At 42.6% G+C, this 26,137-nt stretch overlaps 2 protein-coding genes across 4 annotated transcripts in view; one reads left to right on the forward strand and one right to left on the reverse strand.

Moving 5' to 3' along the window:
• cacna2d4a (calcium channel, voltage-dependent, alpha 2/delta subunit 4a) overlaps positions 1 to 26,137 on the forward strand; it is a 718,409-nt gene that overhangs the window by 413,778 nt on the left and 278,494 nt on the right. The window lies entirely within an intron of this gene.
• The window catches only part of lrtm2a (leucine rich repeat transmembrane protein 2a), a 55,110-nt gene continuing 44,134 nt past the window's right edge, over positions 15,162 to 26,137 (reverse strand). For both annotated transcript variants that reach the window (XM_078568259.1, XM_078568260.1), the window contains exons 3-4: positions 19,355 to 19,945; positions 15,162 to 16,103 (exon numbers count right to left, since the gene is read on the reverse strand). In XM_078568259.1, coding sequence (XP_078424385.1) covers positions 15,664 to 16,103; positions 19,355 to 19,945 — 1,031 coding nt within the window. In that variant the 3' untranslated portion in view covers positions 15,162 to 15,663. The remainder of the gene's footprint in view (positions 16,104 to 19,354; positions 19,946 to 26,137) is intronic.

Here is a 26,137-nt window from a genome sequence, read left to right on the forward strand (position 1 = left end):
ATCTATGTCCCCTGGTTCTAGAATTCTCCACAAAGGGAAACAATTTTATCCTGCCCACTCTATCTATTCCCCTCATAATTTTGTACAACTCAATCAAGTCACCTCTCAGCCTTCTTTGTTCTAAGGAAAATAACCCCAACCTATCTAATCTCTCCTCGTAGCTACACTTTTCTAACCCTGGCAACATTCTTGTAAACCTCCTCTGCACTTTCTCCAGAGCTATTATGTCCTTCCTGTAATGTGGTGACCAGAACTGCACACAATACTCCAGTTGTGGCCTCACCAGTGTTTTATACAATTCCAACATTATATCCTTACTTTTATATTGTATACCTCTGCCAATGAAGGTGAGCATTCCATATGCCTTCTTTACAACCTTGTCTACTTGAACTGCTGCCTTCAGGGTCCTGTGTACTTGTACACCAAGATCTATCACTTCATCTACCCCTCTTAGTATATTCCCATTTATTGTGCAATCCCTGTAACTGTTTGACCTCCCTAAAAGTATGACCTCACACTTCTCTATGTTAAAATCCATCTGCCACTTTACCGCCCACTCCACCAACCCATCTATATCATTTTGGAGATTATGGCGACCCTCGACACTATCCAATACTCGGCCAATCTTTGTGTCATATGCAAATTTCCCAATCATGCTCCCATGTTCACATCCAAATCATTAATATATAACACAAACACCAAGGGTCCCAACACCAAGCCCTGTGGAACACCACTTGAGACAACTTTCCATTTGCAAGGGCATCCATCGACTATTACCCTTTGTTTCCTGTTACAAAGCCATCCTTTCATCCAGTTTGCCACATTACCCTGAATCCCATGGGCTTTTACTTTCCTGACCAATCTGCCATGTGGGACCTTGTCAAATGCCTTGCTAAAATTCATGGACACAACATCCACTGCACTACCTTCATCAACCCTTCTTGTCACTTCCTCAAAGAATTCAATCAAATTTGTGAGGCAAGACCTTCCTTTAACAAATCCATGCTGACCATCCCTGACTAGTCCATGCCTTTCCATATGACAGTTAACCCTATCTCTCAGGATTGATTCTACTAATTTGCTCACCAACGATGTAAGACTAACTGGCCTATAATTGTTTGGCATTTCCTTTGATCCCTTTTTAAACAATGGAACTACGTTTGCATTTCTCCAGTCCTCCAGTACCTCCCCTGTATCGAGTGAAGATTGGAAAATCATCCTCAGAGCATCTGCTATCTCCTCCCTGACTTCCTTCAGCAGCCTCAGAAACAATCCATCTGGCCCTGGTGACTTATCAACTTTCAAGGATTTCAACCCTTTAAGTACTTCCTCTCTCTTTATGACTATCCTGTCCAATATCTCGCAGTGTTCCTCCTGGACTACTATATCTACATCCTCCCTTTCCTTTGTAAACACGGAGACAAAATATTCATTCAAAACCCTTCCCACAGCCTCTGCATCTACACGGAAGTTTCCATCTTCATCTCTGATAGGTCCCACTTTTTCCTTAACTAACCTTTTAGCATTAATGTATTGGTAAAACATCTTTGGGTTATCTTTAACTTTACTTGCTAATCTTTTTTTGTGCCCTCTCTTTGATTTCCTTATTTCCTTTTTTACTTTGTCCCTGCACTTCCTATATTCATCTAGGCTATCTGCAGTGCTTAGTCCTTTGTGCCTATTGTACGCTTTCTTTTTCTGTTTGAACTTCCCCTGTATTCCTCTAGACAACCAGGGGGGTCTAGATTTGGCAGTACCACTCTTATTTTTGTAGGGGACATGTCTACTTTGTACAGTTAGGATCTCGCTTTTTAGTACTTTCCACTGGTTTTTCACTGTTTTATCCTCCAGTCCACCTCAGCCAAGCCCCTTCTCATTTCTGCAAAATTTGCCTTCCCCCAGTTCAAGACTTTTACTCCTGCCTTATCGCTGTCCTTTTCCATGGTAATGCTAAATCTAACTGATTTGTGATCACTGTCCCCGATATGGTCGCCAATTGGCACTTCACCCACTTGCCCTTCGCTGTTCCCCAAGACTAGGTCTAGAATTGCATCTCCTCTCGTTGGGTTTGTCACTAATTGGTTGACAAAATTTTCCTGGACACACTGCATGAATTTTTCTCCCTCAGTGCCCCTTATATTGTTTGAATCCCAGTTGATATTAGGATAGTTGAAGTCTTCTACTATTATTGCCCTCTTGTTCTTACAAGCAGAAATTTGCCTACATATTTGTTCTTCTATCTCCCTTTCACTATTTGGGGGTCTGTAGAATCCTCCCAGTAGTGTAACTGCCCCTTTTTTATTTCTAAGCTCAATCCATAAAGCCTCGTTTGTTGACCCATTTAGTATATCATCCCTCCTCACAACTGGAATTGATTCTTTAACCATTAGTGCTACCCCACCTTTTTTATCTCCTACTCTATCATGTCTGAAGACTATAACCAGGGATATTAAGCTGCCAGTTTTGTCCCTCCTTTAGCCAGGTCTCCGTTATAGCAACGACATCGTGCTGCCATGTGTCTACCTGTGCCTTTAACTCATCTACCTTGTTTGTAATACTCCTTGCATTGAAGTATAAACACTTTAACCCCGTCAATTTCCCTTGCTGGACACTTAGTAAACTTTGCTTCTCCTGTAACTCCATGTCTATCACAACGTCCCTAGCTAATGTTCTACCTCCATTTTTCTGATCTGAATCTAACCTATCTGATCCTACTCCTGGGATCCCATCCCCCTGCCACACTAGTTTAAATACTCCCCAACAGAACTAGCAAAAGCCCCCGCAAGGACACTGGTCCCAGGTCTGCCTGGGTGCAGCCCATCCGGTTTGTACAGGTCCCACCTTCCCCGGAACCGGTCCCAGTGCCTCAAGAATCTGAATCCCTCCCATCTACACCATCTCTCCAGCCACGTGTTCATTTGGTCTATCCTCTTATTCCTGCTCTCGCTAGCATGTGGAATTGGGAGTAATCCTGAGATTACTACATTTGAGGTCCTGCATTTTAATTTATCTCCTAACTTCCTGTACTGAGCTTGCAGGTCCTCATCCCTTAGTTTACCTATGTCATTGGTACCAATGTGTACCACGATCACTGGTTATTTACCTTCCCTCCCCAGAATGTCCTGCAGCTGCTCCGTGACATCCTGGACCCTGGCACCAGGGAGGCAACATACCATCCTTGATTCACGTTTGTGGCCACAGAAGTGTCTGTCTGTGCCCCTAACTATTGAATCCCCTATCACTATAGCCCTGCCACTTGTTTTCCTCCTGCCCCTCTGAGCAGCAGAGCCACCCACAGTGCCATGAACTTGGCTGTTGCTGCTTTCCCCTGAAAGGCCATCCCCCCAACAGTATCCAAAGCAGTATATCTGTTAGAGAGAGGGATGACCAAAAGGGACTCCTGCACTACCTTCCTGAGTCTTTTACTGTTCCTGATGGTCACCCATTCCCTTTTTGACTGTGTAATCTTCACCTGCGGTGTAACCACCTCGCTAAACATGCTATCCACAACTTGCTCAGCATCGCGGATGCTCCACAATGAGTCCACCCACAGCTCCAGCTCCGAAATCTGGTTAGCTAGAAGCTGCATTTGGACACACCTTCCGCACATATGGTCACCAGGGATGCTGGAAGCGTCCCTCATTTCCCACATCCTGCAGGAGGAGCATATCACGGGTCTGAGTTCTCCTGCCATGCCGTCCCTCTTGATTACTCCCTTAAAAAATACGCTCGGGCCTTATTTATGTTAGCTGGGAACCTTGTTTCTTGACTAATTATACTTGTACAGTACTAGCTTCTTTTTTTAGCTTCTACCTCAGTATTAAGCATTATTATTAAGTATTATTATCTTTGATGCTTAGCTGCAATTTCCTCTCAGTGACTCTGGCTTGGCTCCCCAGTCCCCATTTTCCCCATTACTGATGTATCCATGTTGCTCCATGGCCGTGTCCTGGATTTTGGGTTCCCCATCATCAGTATCACTGCCAATGCTCATGCCCTTGACTTACAGCCTTTCATTTCTGCCTTTCTGTTTTCCACCCCTTTTCTTGCCCTCTGTGCTCTGGTGCTCTGTCCATAATTTATTGTAATTTTATTGATATAAGAAGGAAGCTGCCCTTACCAAATTTAGGCTTAGAAGGCAAAATTGCTGCCTTGTAGGGAATGTGTAGTCATAAACAGAAGAAAATCAGGGTTACATCTGCCTTCAAGAGATCAAAATCATTCAGATTGTGGAAAGAGCCAATGTTCCCCAGAGGTATAAGCTGGACTATTATACTGTCATTAAATTCCCGAGATTTTTCCTTTACTTTTGTTGCATCCTATCATAGAAGCTTCTATCAGTCTCCTTTTTATTTAACATTTAAAATAAATAACAGGACTGACTTCCCACATGCAACACCACAGGATATCAACGCATTATTTCTTTAAAAAATCAGAGAGCAAGCAACAAGAAGCAAATCCAAACTTTAATGACTTGTTTAAACAAAATCCAGAACATTCTAGAAGAGGGCTTGCTTATAATTAGCACTATTCTGAAGAAAAATAACATTTTATCCAAATTCCTTTGTATGAAGCAATGCTTTCTCCAACATTCTGTTTCATGTACAGAATCAATAAAAAGATCAATCAGTTCTCAACCATATCATCATAATGCACACACACAGTAGGATCTAATTCCTAAATCAAGCATTTATTTAAAAAATTAAGTACCCAATATACTAAATTACTAGAATTTCTGTGGTAAATCTCTGAGGAAGAGAGTGCTTCCCAATCTTGACAGCGGGTTTTAGATGCAGGAGTAATTTGTAGATTAATATTCATCCTGTTGTAAAGCGTGCATGCAGGGAAATGTTTGCCCTGTAATGACTGGAAATTACTATAATGAGAAATGCTCCACTTACCCTCCCTCCCACCATACACACACATTAATTTTCTTTCAACTTTTTCTTGAATCAACCTGGGTCTGAAGAGTAATCGGGTCAACAGCAACACAGGCCAATGACTTACATTGCTGTTTGATTAATGAACAGGGCCTTGGTCAATGGGAAGGCATACAAATCCTCATTTAGGATAATAGTAAAGGAGAGCTGCTGATCAGTGATTAAAATACTCATAAGAGCCTGTGTACTCCGAGAACCTGTAGAAACCATAACCAATGACTTGTGGGTTTGGAGAGAAAAAATACAAATCATGACTTCAAATTGATAACAGGACTCTCATGTATTCGCCAAGTGCCTGCTTCTTTACTAGTGAGCAATAGGCAGCACAGATATTCTCCACTTCCAACCTACACACACACACACAGGAAGAAGCTGTTGGATGATTATTCTGCTCTGTTGGCAGCCAATATTAAAATGTATTTATAGATGCATTATTATATGCTCATCAAAATGTCAGTGGAATATTTTTCATTTTTTGTCACTCATTATCAGCACTGATCATGTTCAGTGCAGGGTGGACACAGAGTAAAGTTTACACTACACTTCCCCAACAATATGATTTATATGCAGTCCGAGGAGAGCATGGTTTCCTTCACCTGTGTGTATTTACATGTCCTAAATCGTCCACCCTTTTGTCTTTTCAAAAAGGATTGCTAACTATATGTTCTTGTCTTGTAGACTTGTGTTTAGTTGAGACTTAAGGCTTACCAAACCCATTTCACTTAGGTCCTTTACAAGCAGCATGTACATTAGAGAACTAAAGTAGCTCAGTCCTAATTGCTAATAAGTGTTACTCAGGCAGGGCTCGCGGTTTTCTGGTGTTGAAAATTGAAGTGTCAAACTGGTGCATTAGGAGGTGCTCTTGAGTTGGTTTTAAGGTGCATTGATAGGAGAAATACAGAGGCAACTTTACTCAAAAGACCAGCTCATGTATGGGAGTAAAAATAAATACATTACTGAGTGTCTCACTAAAACAAAGGTTAATGAGACAGAAACTGAGACATTGACCTTTCTGCCAATTACAAACATTTTCAATAAAATGGCATTGGCGTTATCACAATTTTTAATGTAACAGCATGGATGTTACCACATAACATCAACAGATGACCGCTGCTGGCAGACCAACAAAGCCAAAATCAAATAACACTTGGAGCCACAAATACATATGTAGTAATTATGGTTTTATTTAGTGTTTATGTACCTTTAAGAATAATACTTGTTAAGGAAGATCAAATGATCTGTAGTAACAAATAAAAGAGTAGCACGGGCTACCTCAGGAGCCTGTGTAGAGATAAAGTTGGAGTTAAAAGCACATGTGTAGTTGCTGTTGAGTATGTTGTAAATAAACTTAATGTGTCCACCGAAGAAGTGAATGCAGATCAACTCTATCATCAATAGTAGCAACTCGGCCACCCTCACATCAAACTGGCAACGACAATAAAACAGGATTGAACAGCAGAAATCAAGTTACAGAAATAAATCACCCAGTGATTGTAAGTAGCAAGCTCCGTTTGAATTGAAGAAATTATCCCCTCTCAAAATGCCACAATTTGGGAGAACTGATCCTTTTGAACTAGCCACAGATGATTGGTCTCATTACATAGAACGCCTCACGTTCTTTTTTCAAGTGATCGAGATTATGGGAGAAGAGAAGGGTCGAGCGATCCTCTCAATTCCTTGTGGGAACAAAACCTATGGTTTGATTCGAAGTTTGATGACATCCAGTCCCCCAGATTCGAAAAAGGTTAAGAGGTTCAGGTTTAATTCGCGAAATACAGCCCCAGGTGAGACAGTTGCATGTTATGTGGAAAATTTGAAGCAGCTAACAGAACATTGTGAGTTCAGTACGACCTTAGCGACATGCTCAGAGATCGCTTAGTGTGTGGTGTGAAAGAAGACACCATTCAGAAAAGATTATTGTCTGAAGTGAATTTGGACTTTATGAAGGTGCTAGAAATAGCACTGGCCATGGAAAGCGCAGTAAGAGATTCAAAAGCCATACAGGGTGCGCACAGTGGCGCTGTCCTCCACATCGGGAGGGAATCCCCAGCCAAAAAGGGCGCGCAAATGCAAGGCTCTGCCAAGAAGCAGAAAACAGCTAGCCGATGAATAAAGAAAAATAACTTAGCAGTGAAATTGAAGAATAATTTTAATAGAGGCGGAAACAAGCAGTCTTTTAGCGATTGGCAGTTTAAAAAAATCAAATGCTACTGTTGTCACAGAAATGGACATATAATGAGGCAGTGCAAGGAAATTTTCAAGCAGGCTTGTAAACAAAATAAGAAGCCCAATGAAATCTACAATGTAGAAGAGCCTGAAACAACAATAATTCAGACATTTACTCGTTTCATCTGAGAGTTGGAAAGACAAAACCAATATGTCCCACAGTGAAAGTAAATGGCAAACCTGTTAGAATGGAACTAGACACGAGAGCTTCCACTACAGTAATTGGAGAACATACCTACAGATATCTGAATAATGGTGAACATCAACTAAGTTTAGAAGAAACAGCTGCCAAACTAAAAACATATACGAGTGAAGACATTCAAATAAAAGGCATAAGCAGAGTAACTGTCCACTAGGGAAGCCAATCGGCAAACCTGCCCTTCATGGTGGTAGCAGGCAAAGGGCCAAGCCTCCTGGGGTGAAATTGCTTAAAGGAGATTAAGTTAGAATGGGCTGAAATTTTCCAGTTGAGAGCAAGTGGACTATCAGAGCTACTTCGAAAGTACACCACCGTCTTCGAGGATGAACTTGGGAAAATCCAGGGCCTGCAGGCCAAGATTCATGTGGATCTGGAAGCAACCCCTCACTAAGGCGAGACCAGTGCAATATGCCCTGTGAGAAAAAGTCAACACTGAACTGGACAGACTAGAGAAACTGGGCATTTTACAACCTGTTCAGTTCTCAGAACGGGCAGCACCCATAGTGCCTGTCCTTAAACCCGACCAAAGTGTCTGACTTTGTGGAGATTACAAATTGATGGTTAATAAAGTAGCTAGGCTAGGCAGGCACCCCATTCCAAAAATCGAAAACTTGTATGCCAAGCTGACAGGAGGGTTACCTACACGAAGCTTGACATGAGTCATGCTTATCAACAAGAGTTGGATAATGCCTCCTGGGAATTTGTCACAATTAATACACATAAAGGGTTGTACCAATATACAATATGCCTTTCGGTATCTCCTCAGCTTGCGCCATCTTTCAGAGAACAATGGAAAGCTTACTGCAGGGACTGCCCCAGGTTGTAGTCTATTTAGACGATGTATTGGTGACAAGATTCACTGAAAAAGAGTATTTGGCAAACTTAGGAAAAATCTTAAAATGTCTCTTGCAAGCTGGAGTGCGTCTAAAAAAAGAAAAGTGTACGTTTCAAGCGAGGTAGCTAATCTATTTGGGTCACCGGGTAAATTCACAGTGCCTCCACCCGGTTGAGAAGAAAGTGAGAGCCATAAGAGAGGCACCTGCGCCAAAGAACGTCTGAGAGCTCAAATCATTCCTAGGAATGATCAAATATTATGGGCGGTTCTTACCCAATTTGTCTACAGTGCTGGCCCCCCTGCATTGTCTACTCAAAAAGAACCAATGTTAGCCTTGGGAGGTACCCCAGAAAGAAGCTTTCATAAAGGTGAAACAATTGTTGCACTCGTCCAATCTATTAATGCATTATGATCAGACCAAAGAATTGATGCTGAGATGTGATGCATCTTCCTACGGAGTTGGGAGTAGTGCTCTCTCATTGGATGGACAATGGCATGGAACAGCCAATAGGTTATGTATCAAGAACGCTCACCACAGCAGAAAGGGGATACTCGCAGATAGAAAAAGAAGGCCTGTCCATCATCTTTGGTGTCAAGAAATTTCACCAGTACGTTCTTGGCTGCCATTTTACAATTGTTTCAGACAACAAACCATTGCCAGGATTGTTTAGTGAGGACAAGGCTATACCACCCATAGCCTCAGCAAGAATACAACGGTGGGCTTTAATTCTGGCAGGAAACAAATACACTTTTGTACATAAGCCTGGCAATCCAACCACAAACACTGACGCCCTTAGTCGTTTGCCTTTACAAGAAAATGATGAGCACGTCCCAGTTCCACAGGAACTTGTTTTACTGTTAAATTTCTTAGATTCCTCGCCGGTATGTGCTCAACAGGTCAGAGACTGGACAAGTCGGATCCGGTCCTATCTCAGGTATGGAAGTGTGCTACATGGTTGGTCACAGGAGCCCATACCTGAAGAAATTAAACCGTATTTCAACAGACGACATGAAATAACCAGCCAGGATGGCATCTTATTGTGGGGAGCACGAGTAATAGTTCCTCCAAAGGGAAGGGAGCCACTTTCAATTGAACTATACCGTGCACTTCCAGGAATTTCCTGAATGAAGACCGTAGCATGCAGCTACCTATGGTGGCCTGGGATGGATGGCGAAATTGAAAGTTTAGTAAAGCACTGTGTGCAATGTCAGCAACTGCAAAAGCTGCCAGTGACAGCTCCATTACACCCACGGACCTGGGTGTAGTTACACATTGACTATGTTGGACCTTTCCTGGGAACAATGTTTCTGCTCACTGCAATGCCCATTCAAAATGGTTGGACGTATATGAGGTGAAGTCACCAATGTCGGCCGCTACAATTGAGAAACTATGTCAGAGTTTTGCCATTCACGGACTACCAGAATAGTCATTTCTGATAACGGCATGGCATTTACGAGTGCTGAGTTTCAACGATTTATTAGCCTCAACGGGTATCACTCATGTGAAAACTATACCATACCACCCTTCCTCAAACAGACTGGCCAAGAGGGTGGTTCAAACATTCAAGGCAGGCATGAAAAAGCTAACTGGTGATTCCTTGGCAACCAAGCTACCACGCTTTCTTTTCGTTACAGGACTAGCCCTTACACAACAACAGGTGTCACATCTGCAGAGTTATTGTTGAAACACCATCTCAGGACAAGATTGAGCTTAGTAATGCTAAATTTAGAGGGGAAGGTGGAAAGGAGTCAGAGAAGTCAGAAAACTAGATATGACTGGCATAGTTGTGAGAGGAAATTTACCATGGGAGAGCCGGTATACGTGAAAAATTTCAGGGAAGGACCAAAGTGGTTACCGGGTGAAATAAGTGGGGTGACTGGACCTCTATCTTACCACATGGAGGTGGAAGGCCAGATCATCAAGAAACAGGTGGACCATTTAAGGAAGAGAGAGACAAATCATCAAGATTTGGTTCCACCAGTGATCACGACTGGGTCTGCATTTCCTGTTGAGACCCAGGACTGACATGTCTGATGTTCCTGTAAGGGTTGAGGATACAGTGCCCAACGAAACACCTGATGTTCAGGCAACTCTGGAAAAGGAGGTTCCTGACAGAGAATCTGAAGTTGTGGAGCTGCAACATTCCACATGTACCGGGTAACCACCTGAAAGGCAGAACTTGTAAATTCCTTATGTAAATATTATGTTGTCTTGAAAAATAGGTACTTGTAACTATAATATGTATAGCCGAATTAAAGGGAGAGGAATGTAGTAATTATGGTTTTATTTAGTGTGTAATGTACCTTTAAGAATAATACGTGTTAAGGAAGATCTCATGATCTGTAGTAACCGATAGGAGAGTAGCACAGGCTACCTCAGGAATCAGTGTAGAGACAGAGTGGGAGTTGACAGCACACATGTAGTAGCTGCTGAGTATGTTGTATATAACTTAATGTTTCCACCCAAGAAGTGTCTGCAGATCAGCTCTATTATCAATAGTAGCAACTCAGCCACCCTCACAACAACGTGCAAAATTATAACAGTATATAGAAATCGGAATACATTGTCAAAGAATGAGTTGAAGGTTTCTATCCAATTTCATTCTTGCAGTTCATATCAGATCTTCCTGATTACCTTAAAGGCTTGTAACCATTCCATTATTCTCCAAATATTCCATATGAAACCTTTATTTCCTTCTAGCCTGCACCACTGCCAGATATCTATTGCATTAGATATAAACCATCTCAGTCCTGCTCCCTGGAATTCTATTCCAAAACTCCTCACTCTGTTACATCTTTTATCACTTTCTAGAGCCGCCTAAACATTCCTCTTTGGCCACCTTCCTAACTGATCTCCAAACCACCGCTCAGTGCCCAAAATGAAGTATCTCGGCCTTAGAACCTCAGCGAATAACCTTTTTTAAAAAATTTTTGAAGGCATGAATCAAGGTAATACTAGGAATGCCTTGTTTTATTTTTGGAGGGTCAGCCATGAATGAAGATTAATCATATTTGAAAAATTGTGGGCAGCAAAGACTCATAAAATTAATTCCAGCAAGTTATGGCTAATCTTCATCAGCAGATCTTCCACAGACTATGATTAATTGTTCTTTATACTTAAGCTTAATTAACATTATACTGTTTATATAATTCACATTCATATATATTGCCCAATACCAAATTCCGGGAAATTCCATGTAGCTTCTCGCTTGTCTACCATAACATCAGCCAGACCACTGCAGAAACCATAGAAAAACAGCATAATGCAGTTTTTATGGGGTTTAAGAGGATTTTCCACAGCAGTTCCAGTAGATGATTGAGGGAACCCCTGTAGAAATTTTCCACCTTGTGCTTAATCACCATTAATTCTATACTTTCATTGCATAATTTTTTTGCCTTTTTATACTTAATTTTCAACATGGGCCGACAAGAAATCCATTGCACTATTGAAGAGTAACTATGAATGGTCTGTGGTCCATCTGTTGATTTATATTCCTACCTATTCCTCAAACTTGGCATCTGATTAATGGTTTAGGTAAATATCACCTTTAATCATATTAGCACTGTTGGAGAATAAGGCTCTAAATTTATGGGTTTTTTTGTGAAGAAAGTATACAGTTTTGCTTAGTGGACTTATTCATACTGGGAGAGTCATGGAAGGCTGTGACCTCTGGAGGCTGACTGTTTGGCAGGGCATGGAAAGAGACAAGGAGAAACAGGAAGCTCAACTGTCTGAGATGAGGGCCCAGAGAAAACAAAGGCCAGCAAATTCTGCACCTTCTCACCCCATTGTCTTCCTCTGCAGCAAATGTGGCAGAGACTGCCATGCCAGAGTGGGGCTTCTGAGCCACACCAGGTGATGCTTAATAGAGTTGACCACCACAGTGCAAACCATCATCTAATGAGACAGGAGGTTGCCAAGTTAGTTAGCTATTCATACTCTTCAATTTTTATCAAACCCAGTTTTGCAGTGGCAGAGTAAGTACGTGATGAAGGGTAAAGGTAAATGAACATAGAATTGATTTCCTCATATCATATAGGAAACATATCTACTTCTGAATTGGAATATATCACTTTTAGCTGTGGGAACTAAAGTACAGTAGGTCCTGACTCTAAAATCACAAACAGCAAACCACCCAAGGTAAAGACAGCAGCAATCTTCTGCTGAAGATTGTAGGTTCTGTGGCATTTACTATAATTAAGAGCTATTTTTAAACTATGTTATCGGTGATTCACTTTGGGATCAAAGCCTGAATATTACTTTTGGCAATATTTACAACTGAGCAGTTAATGCATTTATACATTATTTCTTTAATGGTATTTTGATGAAGGTTTAATGTTTAATATAAATAAGTAAATACCTCCACTAAAATAGCAAACGGAGGAATATCACACTAGTATCACTAAGTTTTATGCTCAAAAAGGTATAGCAAGAAAGGAGAGGCAACAGACAAGTATCATGGGGGGCTTTTGACAAGGGTCAGTGTGTTGGATTAGGTGCAGTGAGGGGTTTAAATGGACAAAAAATCGAAACATGTTGAAAAGCCAGCTGCAACCCCCAGACTTCCAGCTTTTATGCAGGAGCCAAGTTGGTGTTATAAGTATGCAATGAGACTGGAAACCTCACATTTAACCTGCTCTGCAGGTTTAACTCTGGCCCAGGTTTCCTGGGCCATGAAAATCCCTGCACCTGCAGTAAGGCTCAGGAAGAAAGTATGTGCTTATACAGCTGTCCTTATTGGCCAAGAAGAGCAGGAGTGATTTCTCCCGGCCCCTCAAGTTCCCCCATCATCAGAAAACCCTGCTCCCTCATCTAAACCACTGTCCAGGGTCAATCCCCCCATTGTTAAAATCGAGAATCAGGCTATCTGGAATTGCAACCTTCACCCTGCCCCAGGGTCAGGGATCAGAAGCTCCACCCTTCCAGAGTCAGGAATTGGATGCCCTAGAGTCCTTCTCCTGGGATCACATCCCCCCTCTCCAGTTTTTGGATGGGACAATCCCTCCTGGGATCACATCCACCCCCCAGGGTATTGGGATCAGAGTCCCTCGGCCAGGGCCAGCAATTGGACACCTTTAGGGACAGGTATTGGAACCCCATCCAAGGCTAGCATCCCTCACACCCCCACTAGGGTCTGGGACTGACCCACCCCCACCCAGGGTCAGGGATTGGTCCCCAATTTCTGCGGTCAGGAATCAGACGCCCCCTGGGATCAGACATCCCAGGCTGAGGATCAGACCCCCATTGGTTTGGGGTCAGACATCTAACCTAACTGATTGTATGGCCTGATGTATTCCCCACCTTACTGGAATCCAAGGCTGTCAAATCAGACTGACTTCCAGGTCGGGAACCTATCCCTGGCATAAGTTACATGGGGCAGAGCGGCATGCGGGGAAAGCCAAACTTCTAGGGCTGAATCTTCCCAGTCTTTTGGAGATTGGCTGCTCAGTGGGAGGGCTGGCAACATGGCAGAGGAAGGCATCAGGAGGGGAGCCTCCTCCCTATGCCTAAGGTGCTGCCACTGGAACAACCCCCCCAAACGCCAGGGCTGGTCTGCTTAACCCCATCTTCGCTCAAAAAGCTTAGCTGCCTTCAAGGACACCTCAGTACTGAGATGCCATCTCCTTGGTGATGCAGGCTCAGGGCTGGCCACCACTAATGGTGGTTCTGCCAAAGTTGTTGAGCTGCTAGCCTTCTGATTGTGATGGGAGATCTTGGGTTGGGCCGTCGTCCTTAATTGCCACAGGCAAAATCTCACCACAGCATCCCACCGGCTGATCACCTCCCATGCTTGGCCCTGGTGTGGGTCTTTCAGTTCCTCAGAACAATTCAGCCTCCAGGTTTCCCACATGCCACCTGTGCCCACCCCCTACACTCCCAACATGTCAAAAAGTTAGAATTTTCCCTATTATTTTGTTAATGGATTTCTGCAAGGCACATGATTTACCATAACATGAAAACAGAAATTGTTGGAAAATCTCTGCAGGTCTGGCAGCATGTGTGAAGAGAGAAACAGAGTTAATGATTCGAGTTCAATATGACTCTTCTTTGGAACCGAAGAGTCATTTTGCACTTGAAACGTTAACTCTGTTTCTCTCTCCACGGATGCTGCCAGGCCTGTTGAGTTTTTCCAGCACTTTCTGTTTTTATTTCAGATCTCCAGCATCTGCAGTATTTTGCTTTTACTTACATGATTCATTATTATAGCTTTCAGTCCATCTCAGTGGGGTTTATTATCTTACACACATAATCCAGCCACTGGTACAGACAAGCCAGAGTGTATTGATGCCTGTCCCCAGCCCGGGTAAATGGGGAAAGTTAGCTGCACGAAGATCATCAGGCTGTAAAACCACCCTCCAAACCCAAAAAAAAATGATGGTTGATATGAAGGTGATCGACCAGCATTGTGGTGACCCCAGGTAAAAGGGAAAAGCCAAGAGGAACCAACCAACTATTTACATACATATCAGAAAATATTTAAAAGCATCTAAAACTCTGCTCCAAAATTCTGAAAATTCATCAAATTAAGCGTCAGAAGTTAAAATTTTGTTATGTTGCTCCCATTCAATCCTAGAAAATAATTTTGTGCAGGGTGTATAGAGTATCTACTTGAGCAATTGCCATTACACTAATATTTGCAATGTTTTGTTATATGAGTGCACGTTGCTGTTCAACCTCTTGATTGCAGCTTTGCAATCACTTAGGAATCCGATATTTTGTATCAACTTGGAAAGAAAGGCTTTCTCATTTTAACATGCTTGCAATTAAGTAGGGCAGGTAAATGAATTTATGATAAACAATCATGTAGTAAAAGTGACAAAGGAATAACCAGCAACTTCAATGGAAGCTGCTATAATAGAAATAATTAGAAAAGTATGTTTGGTTGTGTATCTTTGTAGAATTCCAGTACCGTTACGTACCAAACGGCATTTTACAATTACAGGAAGATGCTACCTTACTGGAGTGAGGACCAGCTTTATTTCTGAACAATATAACAATTGGTTAGTGACATTTATTAAACGGAATAGCAGTTGACATTGGAATTCAGAGTTGTTTCATGCACAAAAACCTCTAGAATAAAAGGAAAGGTTTAGCATTCTTCCAACTAAAAAGAGCCAGCTGCAGGTACAAGGATTCAAACAACCATTTTTACCTTGAGTCCTAAATAACCCTGTCAAACAACTGACTTGCAAAAGAGTTTGAAGACCACCTTCCTCCTTTCTATAGAAGCCTTTGTATTGGAGCCTGCTACCTCTAGAGCTCCAAAATACAAACACAGCAGGATTCAGGCCTGTAGGATGCATTTCATTAGATGGTTCGATGTGCTCCCTTTACCTCAGTGCGAATAATGAGTCAACATATGTATCAACACTGCAACAAGCACATAAAGGCCAGGGCTGGAGAAAACTGAAGAAGGCAGCTTTTTTTCCATTGAAATCAGTGCCATTTATGCAGCTATTCCTCATGCCATGGAAGAGGCCTGCTTTTGCTCCTCCTGCTCTTGTTCACCATCTCCCATCAGTGGCTGTCGCTTTTTAAGTTCTCGGTGGTATTTTGCCATCAAGGAAGCATAGATGCAACCATATGCCCCAGCCACCACCATCATGATGCAAACGATGCCACATAAGACCCCAGCAACGATGACTGTTCCAATGGCTCGCCTGACGCTGACTGGACGGTAGCGTTGTCTGATGCAGTCTGAGGGATGAAAGTAATGTGGCCTTGGGGTACTGACCTCCTGTTTCACACAGGGAGGGCTAGTGACTACCTTTCCACTTTCTGAGGATTTGTTTTCATCCTCCAGTTGGATACAATAGTTGAACATCTCTATGGGAACTACTCTGAGATCTTTCCCACGGAGGTCTTTCGGCAAAGAACATTCAATTCCATCAAGTTTTCCACCTGATTTTAAGACAGAGTAATCAGTTAATAAGAGCTTGTAGCATTCTACCACTCAATACAATACACAGTATCTTACCAATATCACCATTTCCTCGAACAGGTAATGTTTGTATTTGTTGAGCAAGTATTAGTAGCCTTATTTTATTTAACATTTTCTCCTCTCTTTAACTGCCCCTCATCATATTTTGTTATTTGATTGTAGGGAGGACATTGTAGGGTCAACTGTGCACTTGCAGTGGGAGACAACACTCATAGGGAATGCAACATGTGAAATCACTGACACACAGCCTGTCATTTTCAACCACATTTTCCATGATTTTAATAGGAGGAAAATCATCGGCTTTATACCAGTTATTTCCCGTGTTCAATGTGAGTTCCCTTTCCTCCCTGCAAGCAGAGATTCAGTCTTTACAGTTGAACCAAATGTTGTTCTGGTCCAATATTTATTAACATGTGTTTTCTGCAGGAATCACCAGATAGAGCAACAACAACTGTAATGCACTAAAATATCCCAAGGCACTTTACAGTAGCATTATCAAATAGAATTCAATACCAAGCCACCTAAGCAGATATTAGAAATTTTTAAGGAGTGTCTTAAAGAAGTAGAGAGACGTAACAAAGCAGAGAGGTTTAGGGAGACCATTCCAGAGCTTAGGGTCTTGACAGCTGAAAGCATGCTCACCAATAGTGTGGTGAAGGAGAAGCTTAAGGAGCCAGAATTAGAGGAATTTGAAAATAAGGATGCAAATTTTAAGGTCAAAGCATAGCTGGACCAGGAGTCAATGTAGGTCGATGAAAAATTAAGGTAACGGGTGAACAGGTCTTAGTGCAAGCTAGGATACAGGCAACACAGTTTTAGATGAACTCAGATCTATGGAGGCTTGCAAACTTCTGCCCCATCTCCAGCATCCATTACCTCCTATTGTCCTTGAACGTGTTGCCACCTTTGAAATCCATGCCCATCTTTCCCAGAACTCCATGTTTGAATCCCTCTAATCAGGTTTCTTCCCCCGCCGTTACTCTTATCAGAGTTACAAATGATATCCTATGTGATTGTGACAAAGATAAACTATTCTTCCGCATCCTTCTCAAACTGTCTACAGCCTTTGGCAGTATTGACCAGACCATCCTACTCCAATGCCTCTACAATGCCATCCAGCGGATTGGGACTGCACTTGCCTAGTTCCACTCTTTTCTATCCAGCCTTATCTATCCCGCTCCCACACAGTTACCTCTCGTATCCCCCATGGATCTTTCCTTGGGCCCTTACTATTTATATGCTGCCCTTCAGCTACATTATCCGAGTGTTAGCTTCCACATGTGTGCTGACAACACGTAACTCCACACCACCTCTTCTCTCAACCCCACACTGTCTCTAACATATCAGACTGCTTGTATGACATCCGGTACTGGATGAGCAGAAATTCCCTCCATTAAATATTGGGAAGACTGAAGTCATTGTCCATGGACCCACCACTGTTCCCTAGCCACCAACTCCATCCCTCTCCTTGCAATTCTCTGAGGCTGAACTAGGCTATTTGTAACTTTGGTATCATACTGTATTTGACTTTGAGTTGAGCATCTGACCACATAATCATGCCCACCAAGGACCATCTATTTCCACCTATGTAACATCGCCTGTCTCCACCCTTGACTCAACTCATCTGCTGCTGAAACCCTTATCCATACTTCTGTTGCTTCTAAACTTGACTATTCCAACACTCTTCTGGCTACATTCCACATTCCCACAATCTACCCTTCATAAACTTCGGGTCACCTAAATCTCTGCTATATGTGTCCTAGTTCATACCAATTCCTGTTCATCCATCATCCCAATTGCGAGAGATCTGTATTGGTTCCCATTCCAGCAATGCCTCTATTTTAAAATTCTGATCTTTGTTTTCAAATCTCTGCATGGCATCCCTATCTCTGTAATCTCCTCCAGCCCTACAACCCTTCAAAATATGTGTACTCCTGCAATTCTGATCTCTTTAGTATCCCTGATTTTGATCACTTTTCATCATGGCTAGCCATACCATTATCTGCCAAGGCCCCAGGCTCTGGAATTCCCTCCAGGAATCTCTCTGCCACTCTACCCTGTTTTCCTCCTTTAAGATATTCCTTAAAACCTAAATGCTTGACCAAGCTTTAGGCCTCTGCCCTAATATGTTCTTATGTGGCTCAGTGTCAAATTTTTTTGCTAATGTTCCTGTGAAATGCCTTGGGATGTTTTACTATGTTAAAGGTGCTATATAAATCCAGGCAATTAGGTAATTAGCCATAGTCCATGAGGAACCATGGCACCTCGCTCTGTTAGAGAGACTAGTGGTTAGATAGACTGAGCATCACCACTCCAGTCAAGCATGGGGCAAGGCAAGGAGGTCACCCTACATGAACTATCACAGCCGGCATGGAGATTGAACCTGTGCTGTTGGCATCATCCTCCACCACACTCCAGTCATCTAGTTAACTGATACATCCAAGTTGTTGGTGTTACTGTGGAAGAGTGGATGCTTGCCAGGAAACAATTGAAATTATCAAGCCTAAGGATAACAATGGCATTGATGATGGCTTTAACAGCACATGAGCTGAGGCAGCTGCAGAGATGAATGATGCTATGAAGGTGGAAGGTGAAGATGGAGTGGATATGGGGCAGAGATTCATCTCCGAGTCAAATAAGATACCAGTGTTACAAACAGCCTGGTTCAGCCTTAGACAGTGGCTGGGTCAAGGAATGGAGTTTGTGTCTAGGGAACAGAGTTTGTGGCACGGATTGAAGACAAAATGACATTCTTTCTAATATTTATTTAGTAATCACAAGAACTCCGGCTGATGTACCCTAGCCAGAGCCACAGAGACTTTTTAAAAAATTTATTCATGGGATGTGAGCATTGCTGGTTAGGGACTATTGGGTATTTAAGAGTATTTATTGGGCATTTAAGAGTCAACCACAGTGCTGTGGGTCTGGAGTCACATGTAGGCCAGACCAGATGAGGACAGCAGATTTCCTTCCCTAAAGGATATTTGCAGAGCCAGATGGGTTTTTACAACAATTGACAATGGTTTCATGGTAATCATTAGACTTTTAATTCCAGTTTTTTTTTAATTGAATTTAAATTCCACCATTTGCCATGCCAGGATTCAAACCTAGGTCCCCAGAGAATTATCCTGGATTACTAGTCCTTGAACAATAACACTAGGCCATTGCTTCCCATTATGTGTACATAATTGCAAGAGTTTGCTCTACTGACCTTTGTAGAGGAACCACTCCATCCAGTGTTTGAAGTCCCTCAGGCTGCAGTCACACTCCCAAGGATTCCCACCCAGTTGTAACTGCCGAAGAAGTTCAAGTGGCTCAAAGGCCTCCCTTTCAAGATTTGGCATCCTATTGTCTTCCAGATTCAACCATGTCAAGTTCTGCATTTCGTCAAATATGAGCAGTGGAATCTGAGAGAGGCCATTAACAGAAAGGTCTAACCTCTGCAAGTTGGTGGTCTTATAGAAGATACTTTTATCCAGGCTTCGAATGCTGTTATTCCTTAAGTTGAGGTCAGTCAGGTTCCTGATATAGTCAAATACATTGGATGGTAATTGGTCCAGGTAGTTGTTGGACAGGTCCAGTTTCTCCAATGTGGTGAAATTAATGAATGTCAGGGCCTGCAAGGTGCTGAGTTTATTGTTGCTGAGTGAGAGAAATTTGATGTTTGATGGAATGTCTGTTGGGATGGTCACCAGGCCTAGATTGCTGCAATCCACTTCAGAGTTTTTACAAGAACACTGTGTGGGACATGCCAACATGGCTTCAGCAATAGCCAGCAGCACAAAAAATAAGCAGAAAGTACCTGTAGAGAAAGAAAAACATATATCAGAAGTTTCAACAGTTGTGGATGCATGGATATGCTGTCTCACTACTGAAAGATGAATTTGAGGGAATTCCTTCACATTCTTGAACACTAGCCAACCACAGTGGGCATGCCCATCTCACTTGCCTTGGTCCAAGAATAGGACTAGGAAGTTTTTGGAACTGATAAGGGTGAACATTGCAGAGGATAAATATAGTAGCTGAAGGAACAGTTGCTGCAAATGGATCACAAGGAGCAGGGGAAAACTAATGTAATTTTTATACTATATAGAGTAGTGATATTTCTGGTGATTATCAACAATTTTATAATAGAGGGGTAATATTCCTTCAAATTGCAATATGTCAAGACCAGTACTGAAGCTACAACGGGATGTAATACAAGAGAACAGGCATTTACTGGAGAGAGGACAGATATTAAATAGCTCTTCACTCTCTTAATGGGGACATCTTTTACATTCTTTCCTGTAACAGTATCAAGGGAGTAGGGAAATGTGAAACCACAGACTGCCCCAGATTTCCTGGATAGTACCATTCAAAAAGAAAACAGAGAAACCTAGAAAAGCCACAGAAAAATAAACAATAAAAAAGCCGTTTCACTTAAGAACTCTTTCCATTTGCCTTTACCACATAATCGAGCAGAGCTAAAACTGGGAGGCTCTTCCACCCAAAGATAGGAAATCTTTCTGGCCCTCATTGACATGCAGTATATATCCATAATGGAACTCTCACTGAATTTGCATTAAGCTCCATCACAGATTCATATGTGGGAAGAGGAGAGAAATTTATGTAAACACTAGGTGAGATTGTGGGATATCTAATTTCCAAATCTTGTAAGCTCAAATCATGCCAATGAGAATAAGCTTGCGTATCCAAACCTATCATGGGACAGTGACACTATTTCCAATAGTTATGAATAGTAATAACAAGGAGAATAGTGAACAGTTTTATAATACAGAGTAATGCCATCTATGAAATGCATTAATTATTTGCAACAGAGTGTGATGTTATTCTTGGCAAACGTTAACAGTTATGTATCAGGAGACAGTGCTATTTCTGACGGGTATTAGAAGTTTTATAATACTGTTATTGAAAATTGCTGAAAAATGAAACCTGTTCCTAAAGCATTTCATCTTGCACTCATCAGGATAAATGCAAGAATGCCAAATTTCAAATGATCACAACAAATTATATTACAGGAGAAAAGGGTACAGATTGGTTGGCAAGTCAAATTTGATTGGTCAAGGTGTTGCCAGTGAGATAGCAACAGGGTACAATGAACTCCCCAAACTCCCGGATAATTCAAAAAAGGCATAAGGTTTGAACATTCTTTTTGTTTGCAGAGAATGGGTCCCTGCATATTAATGTATGTTACTTCTAGCAAGCATAAATGTTATGAGCTCAACTGATTATCTAGAAGTGGGAATGCTTCTCCCCAGGTCTCTCACTCTTACCCGAGGTCCCACTGTGGAATCTGAGGGGCTACAGTGAGGTGAGCTCCACCAAGGACAGGAGGAAGAGGACCATGTCTCCAACCAAGCAGGTGTGGATGGAAGTGGCCAAGGAGGTAAGCAGCAGGAATGTGGTCCCTCCTACCTTGGAACAGTGTATCAGGAAAATCCAGGACCTCAGACAGATGAGTGGCACATAAATTTCAGGTGCCAATCCCCACATTCTGATTTTCCCAACATTCCTTTGTACAGCACTCCTCAGGTCAACACATCTTGCAATTCACTCATTTCTCTCTTTGCAGACACCTTACATCTCCACCCAACACTCTCACATCCATGCCTCACAGTCACCCACCACAAATGTTGTCCTTTTTTCCTCTCCACACAAGCTATGATGAACACTCTCTGCTTTCTCTTCTTGTAGAATATGGCACACAGCCTCAGGGTGAGGCAGAGACCCAGAGAGGGGGTGAGGAGTTGGCCCTCCAGTGTGAGGCACGTCAGCCATTGGCAATGCATTAACCCGCTCAACTAGGAAGGAGGTCTTGTTTCAGGAGTTTGCAAATTTCAGGTGCAGCTGCAAAAGCTGCTGCCTTGCCATGTTAAAGGCTGGAAACAACAAAGTGTGTAAAGTGTTAGACAAGTAAAGTGCCAAGAAGTTGGCAATCACCTGTCGAACAGAGAAGTGCTTTGAACGACAGTCCTTCAGTGGCCATGGCTTGAGTTCTTCAGCTTCATGGATCAAAGGCTTCCTAGTTTGTTAGCTTCTCTGAAGAAGCTCACACCACTTACCTGGGAGCCGGAGAGGTGGCGGACCTGCGAGGGAGCAGCCCGGAGTGGGAGCAGATAAATCATGACCGAGACTTGAGGCCTACACTTACCTTGGGAGTCGGAAAGGCGCACCTTTCGGCGGCTAGGAACCAGCCCGCGCTGAGCTCGAAAGGAGAGTGAGAAAAACAAATAGTGACATCACAGGAAAACCGTAAGTTCATTGGTTGGTAAGAAACTGCTCTTAGGGACTGTCTTTAAATTGCTGTAAATTAGAAAGGTGTATTATTTTTAAAGAAGTACCTATACTTGGATTTAAGTGAGAAACATCAGGAATAAGGGACAGTCAGGGCCAGCATGATAAAGTAATATAAGCAAACCAAAGTAAAATAAAATTAGGACATGGCAGGACAGCTTGGTCGAGTGGAATGTGTGGCCTCTAATATGTGGGAAGTCATGGACGTACCGGTGTTGTACATGTGCAAGAAGTGCTTCCAGCTGCAGAAAATTGAGCTTGAGTGGCAGCTGGAGTCACTGTGGCTCATCTGAGAGGCTGAGAGCTATGTGGATAGCATATTCAGAGAGGTGGTCACACAGCTTAGGAGCCTGGAGGCAGAAAGGGAATGGGTGATTGTCAGGCAATCCAAGAGAACCAGGCAGGGAGTGCAGAGGTCCCCTGGGGTCCCGCTCACAAGTTGGTTTTCTGTTTTGGAAGCTGGAAAGGGAGCTGGTTCTTCAAAGGAGTGCAGTCAGAGCCAAGTTTGTAGCATCACAAGTGGCTCAGCTAAACAGGAGGGGAGGAATAAGAAAGGAAGAGCAATAGTGATAGGGGATTCATTAGTTAAGGGAACAGACAGGCATTTCTGTGGCTGTAGATGTGACTCCAGGATGGTATGTTGCCTCCCTGGTGCCAGGATCAAGGATATCACCGAGCGGCTACAGGACGTTCTTCTTGGGGGTGGGGAATGAACAGCCAGAGGGCCACATTGGTAGCTGTGACTTAGGTAGGAAGGGGGGATGTGGTACTGCAGTCAGAATTTAGGGAGCTGGATTGAAAATTTGCAAGCAGGACCTCAAATGTAGTAATCTCCAGGTTACTCCCAGTGCCATTTGCAAGCGAGTACAGAAATAGGAGGATAAGGCAAATGAATGCATGGCTGGAAAGATAGTGCAGGATGGAGAGCTTTAGATTCCTGGGACACTGGGACTTGCACAGGAGAAGATGGCACCTGTACAAGCCGGGGAGGGCTTTAGATTCCTGGGACACTGGGACTGGCTCAGGGAAAGATGGCACCTGTACAAGCCAGATGGGTTGCACCCGAACAGAGCCGGGACTGAGTTCCTTGTGGGGTGTTTTGCTAGTGCTGTTGGGAGGGTTTTAAACTAATTTGGCAGGGACATGGGAACCAGGAGAGAACATTATAGAGGAATACCAGAGTGGACAAAATACTAGGAGAGACAGATAGCACTAGTATAAAGAATGGTGAGTTAATAAATGGAGTCAAAGTAAGGGAGAAAGTCATGAAGACTAAATCAGGGTTACAGTGCGTGTATGTGAATGCATGGAGTATAGTAAATAAGATTGGGGAGTTCCATGCACAGATTGCCATGCCAAAATATGATGTTGTGGCTCAAGGAAGGGCAGGATTGGGTGTTAAATATTCCTGAGTACAAGGTGTTCAAAAAAGATAGGGAAGGAAGAAAAGGAGGAGGAGTGGCAGTATTGGTTAAGGAGATAATTGCAATGCTAGAGAAAGTGGATGTCGCAGAGGGTTCAAGGACAGAATCAATTTGGCTAGAGCTGAGGAACAAAAAGGGTGCAATTATATTGCTCAGTGTAGATATAGGCCACCAATGAGTGGAAAGGATATAGAGGAAGAAATCTGCAGGGAAATTACAGAGAAATGCAAACATTATAGAGTAGTTACAATGGGGGTACTTTAAGTACCTGAATGTAGACTGGGACAGCTGTAGTGTAAAGGGCGGAAAGGGGCAAGAGTTCCTAGATTGTGTTTAGGAGAATTTTCTACAGTATATGTCCAGTCCAACAAGAAAGGACACATTGTTGGACCTGGTTCTTGGAAATTAGGTGGGCCAAGGAGATCAAATGTCAATGGGGGAACATTTAGGAGACAGTAATCATTGTATCATAAGATTTAGGATGACAGTAGTAAAGGACAATAGGCAATCCAGAGTAAGAATAATTAACTGGGGGAGAGCAGACATCAATGGGATAAAAATGAAGATGGGCTGGATAGACAGGAACCCTGGTTGGTGGGAAAAACTGTAGCTGAACAATGGGCTACCTTCAAAAAAGAAATGGTTCAGGCACAGTCAAGGTATATTCCCTCAAAAGGGAAAGGTAGGACAAACATATCCAGAGCTCCCTGGATAAAGGAGATAGAAATTAAGATAAAGAAGAAGTGTGCTTATGACAGGTTTCAGGTAGAAAATATAATTGAGAACCAAGCAGAATACAGAAGGTTAAGGGGAGTGATAAAGCAAATAAGAGAAGCAAAGAGGGATTATGAGAAAAGACAGGCAGCCAACGTAAAGGGGAATCCCAAAGTCTTCTATCGGCACATAAATAGTAAAAGAGTGGTAAAAGGAGGAGTAGGGCCGGTAGGGGATCAAAAAGGGGATTTACACATGGAGGCTGAGGTGTTAAATGAAAATTTTGCATCTGTCTTTACCAAGGAAGCAGATGCCAGCCTGGCTATGGTGACAGAGGAGGAAACTCTGTCACTAGAAGGGTTCAAAATTGACAAGGAGAAAGTGTTGGGTAAACTGTCAGTACTTAAAGTTGACAAGGCACCGGGACCAGATGAGATGAATCTAAGGATATTGAAGGTAGTGAGAGGCATTGCAGGGGCACTGGCCATAATCTTTCAGTCTTCCCTAGACTCAGGGGAGGTGCCAGAGGACTGGAGAATTGCAACCATTATGCCCTTGTTCAAAAAAGGTTGTAAGTGTAAGCCCAGCAATTACAGACCAGTCAGTTTAACTTAATTGCTGGGAGAACTTCTATAAACAATTATTCGTGATAGAATTAGCAGTCATATGGAAATATGTGGGTTGATCAGGAAGAGCTAGCATGGATTTCTCAAGGGGAAATCATGTTTAACTAACTAGTTTTATGAACAGGTAGCAGAGAGGGTTAATGAGGGTAATTCTGTTGATCTGGTGTACATAGACTTCAAAAGGCATTCGATACAGTGCCACACAACAGATTTGTGAGAAAAGTTATAGCTCATGGAATAAAAGGGACAGTTACAATGTGGATACAAAATTGGCTGAGTAATAGGAAACAAAGAGTAATGGTCAATGGATGTTTTTCAGGCTGAAGGAAGGTTTGTTCCCCAGGGGTTGGTATTGGCATCCTTGCTTTTCCTGATATATATTAATGATTTAGATCTTGGTGTGCTGGGGATAATTTCAAAGTTTGCGGACGATATGAAACTTGGAAGCATTGTAAACTCTGAGGGGGACAGTGTAGAACTTCAGCAAGACATAGACAAGTTGATGAAGTGAGCAGATAGGTGGCAGATGAAGTTCAATGTGGAGAAGTGTGAGGTGATGCATTTTGGTCGGAAGAACATGGAGAGACAATATAAAATAAGGGGTACAATTCTTAAGGGGGTGCAGGAGAAGAGGGACCTAGGTGTATATGTGCATAGATGATTGAAGGTGGCAGGACGGGTGGAGAGAGCAGTTAATAAAACATACTGTATCCTGGGCTTTATTAATAGGGGCATAGAGTACAAGAGCAAGGAGGCTATTCTGAGTTTATATAAGACACTAGTTAGACTCAGCTGCAGTATTGTGTACAATTCTGGGTGCCACACTATAGGAAGGATGTGAACGCATTGGAGAGAGTGTAGAAGAAGCTTTCAAGAATGGTTCCAGGAATGTGAAACTTCAGTTATGAAGATAGATTGAAGAGGTTGAGACTGTTC

Source organism: Cetorhinus maximus, chromosome 22 (genome assembly GCF_964194155.1).
Source record: "Cetorhinus maximus chromosome 22, sCetMax3.hap1.1, whole genome shotgun sequence".
NCBI classification, from domain to species: Eukaryota; Metazoa; Chordata; class Chondrichthyes; order Lamniformes; family Cetorhinidae; genus Cetorhinus; species Cetorhinus maximus.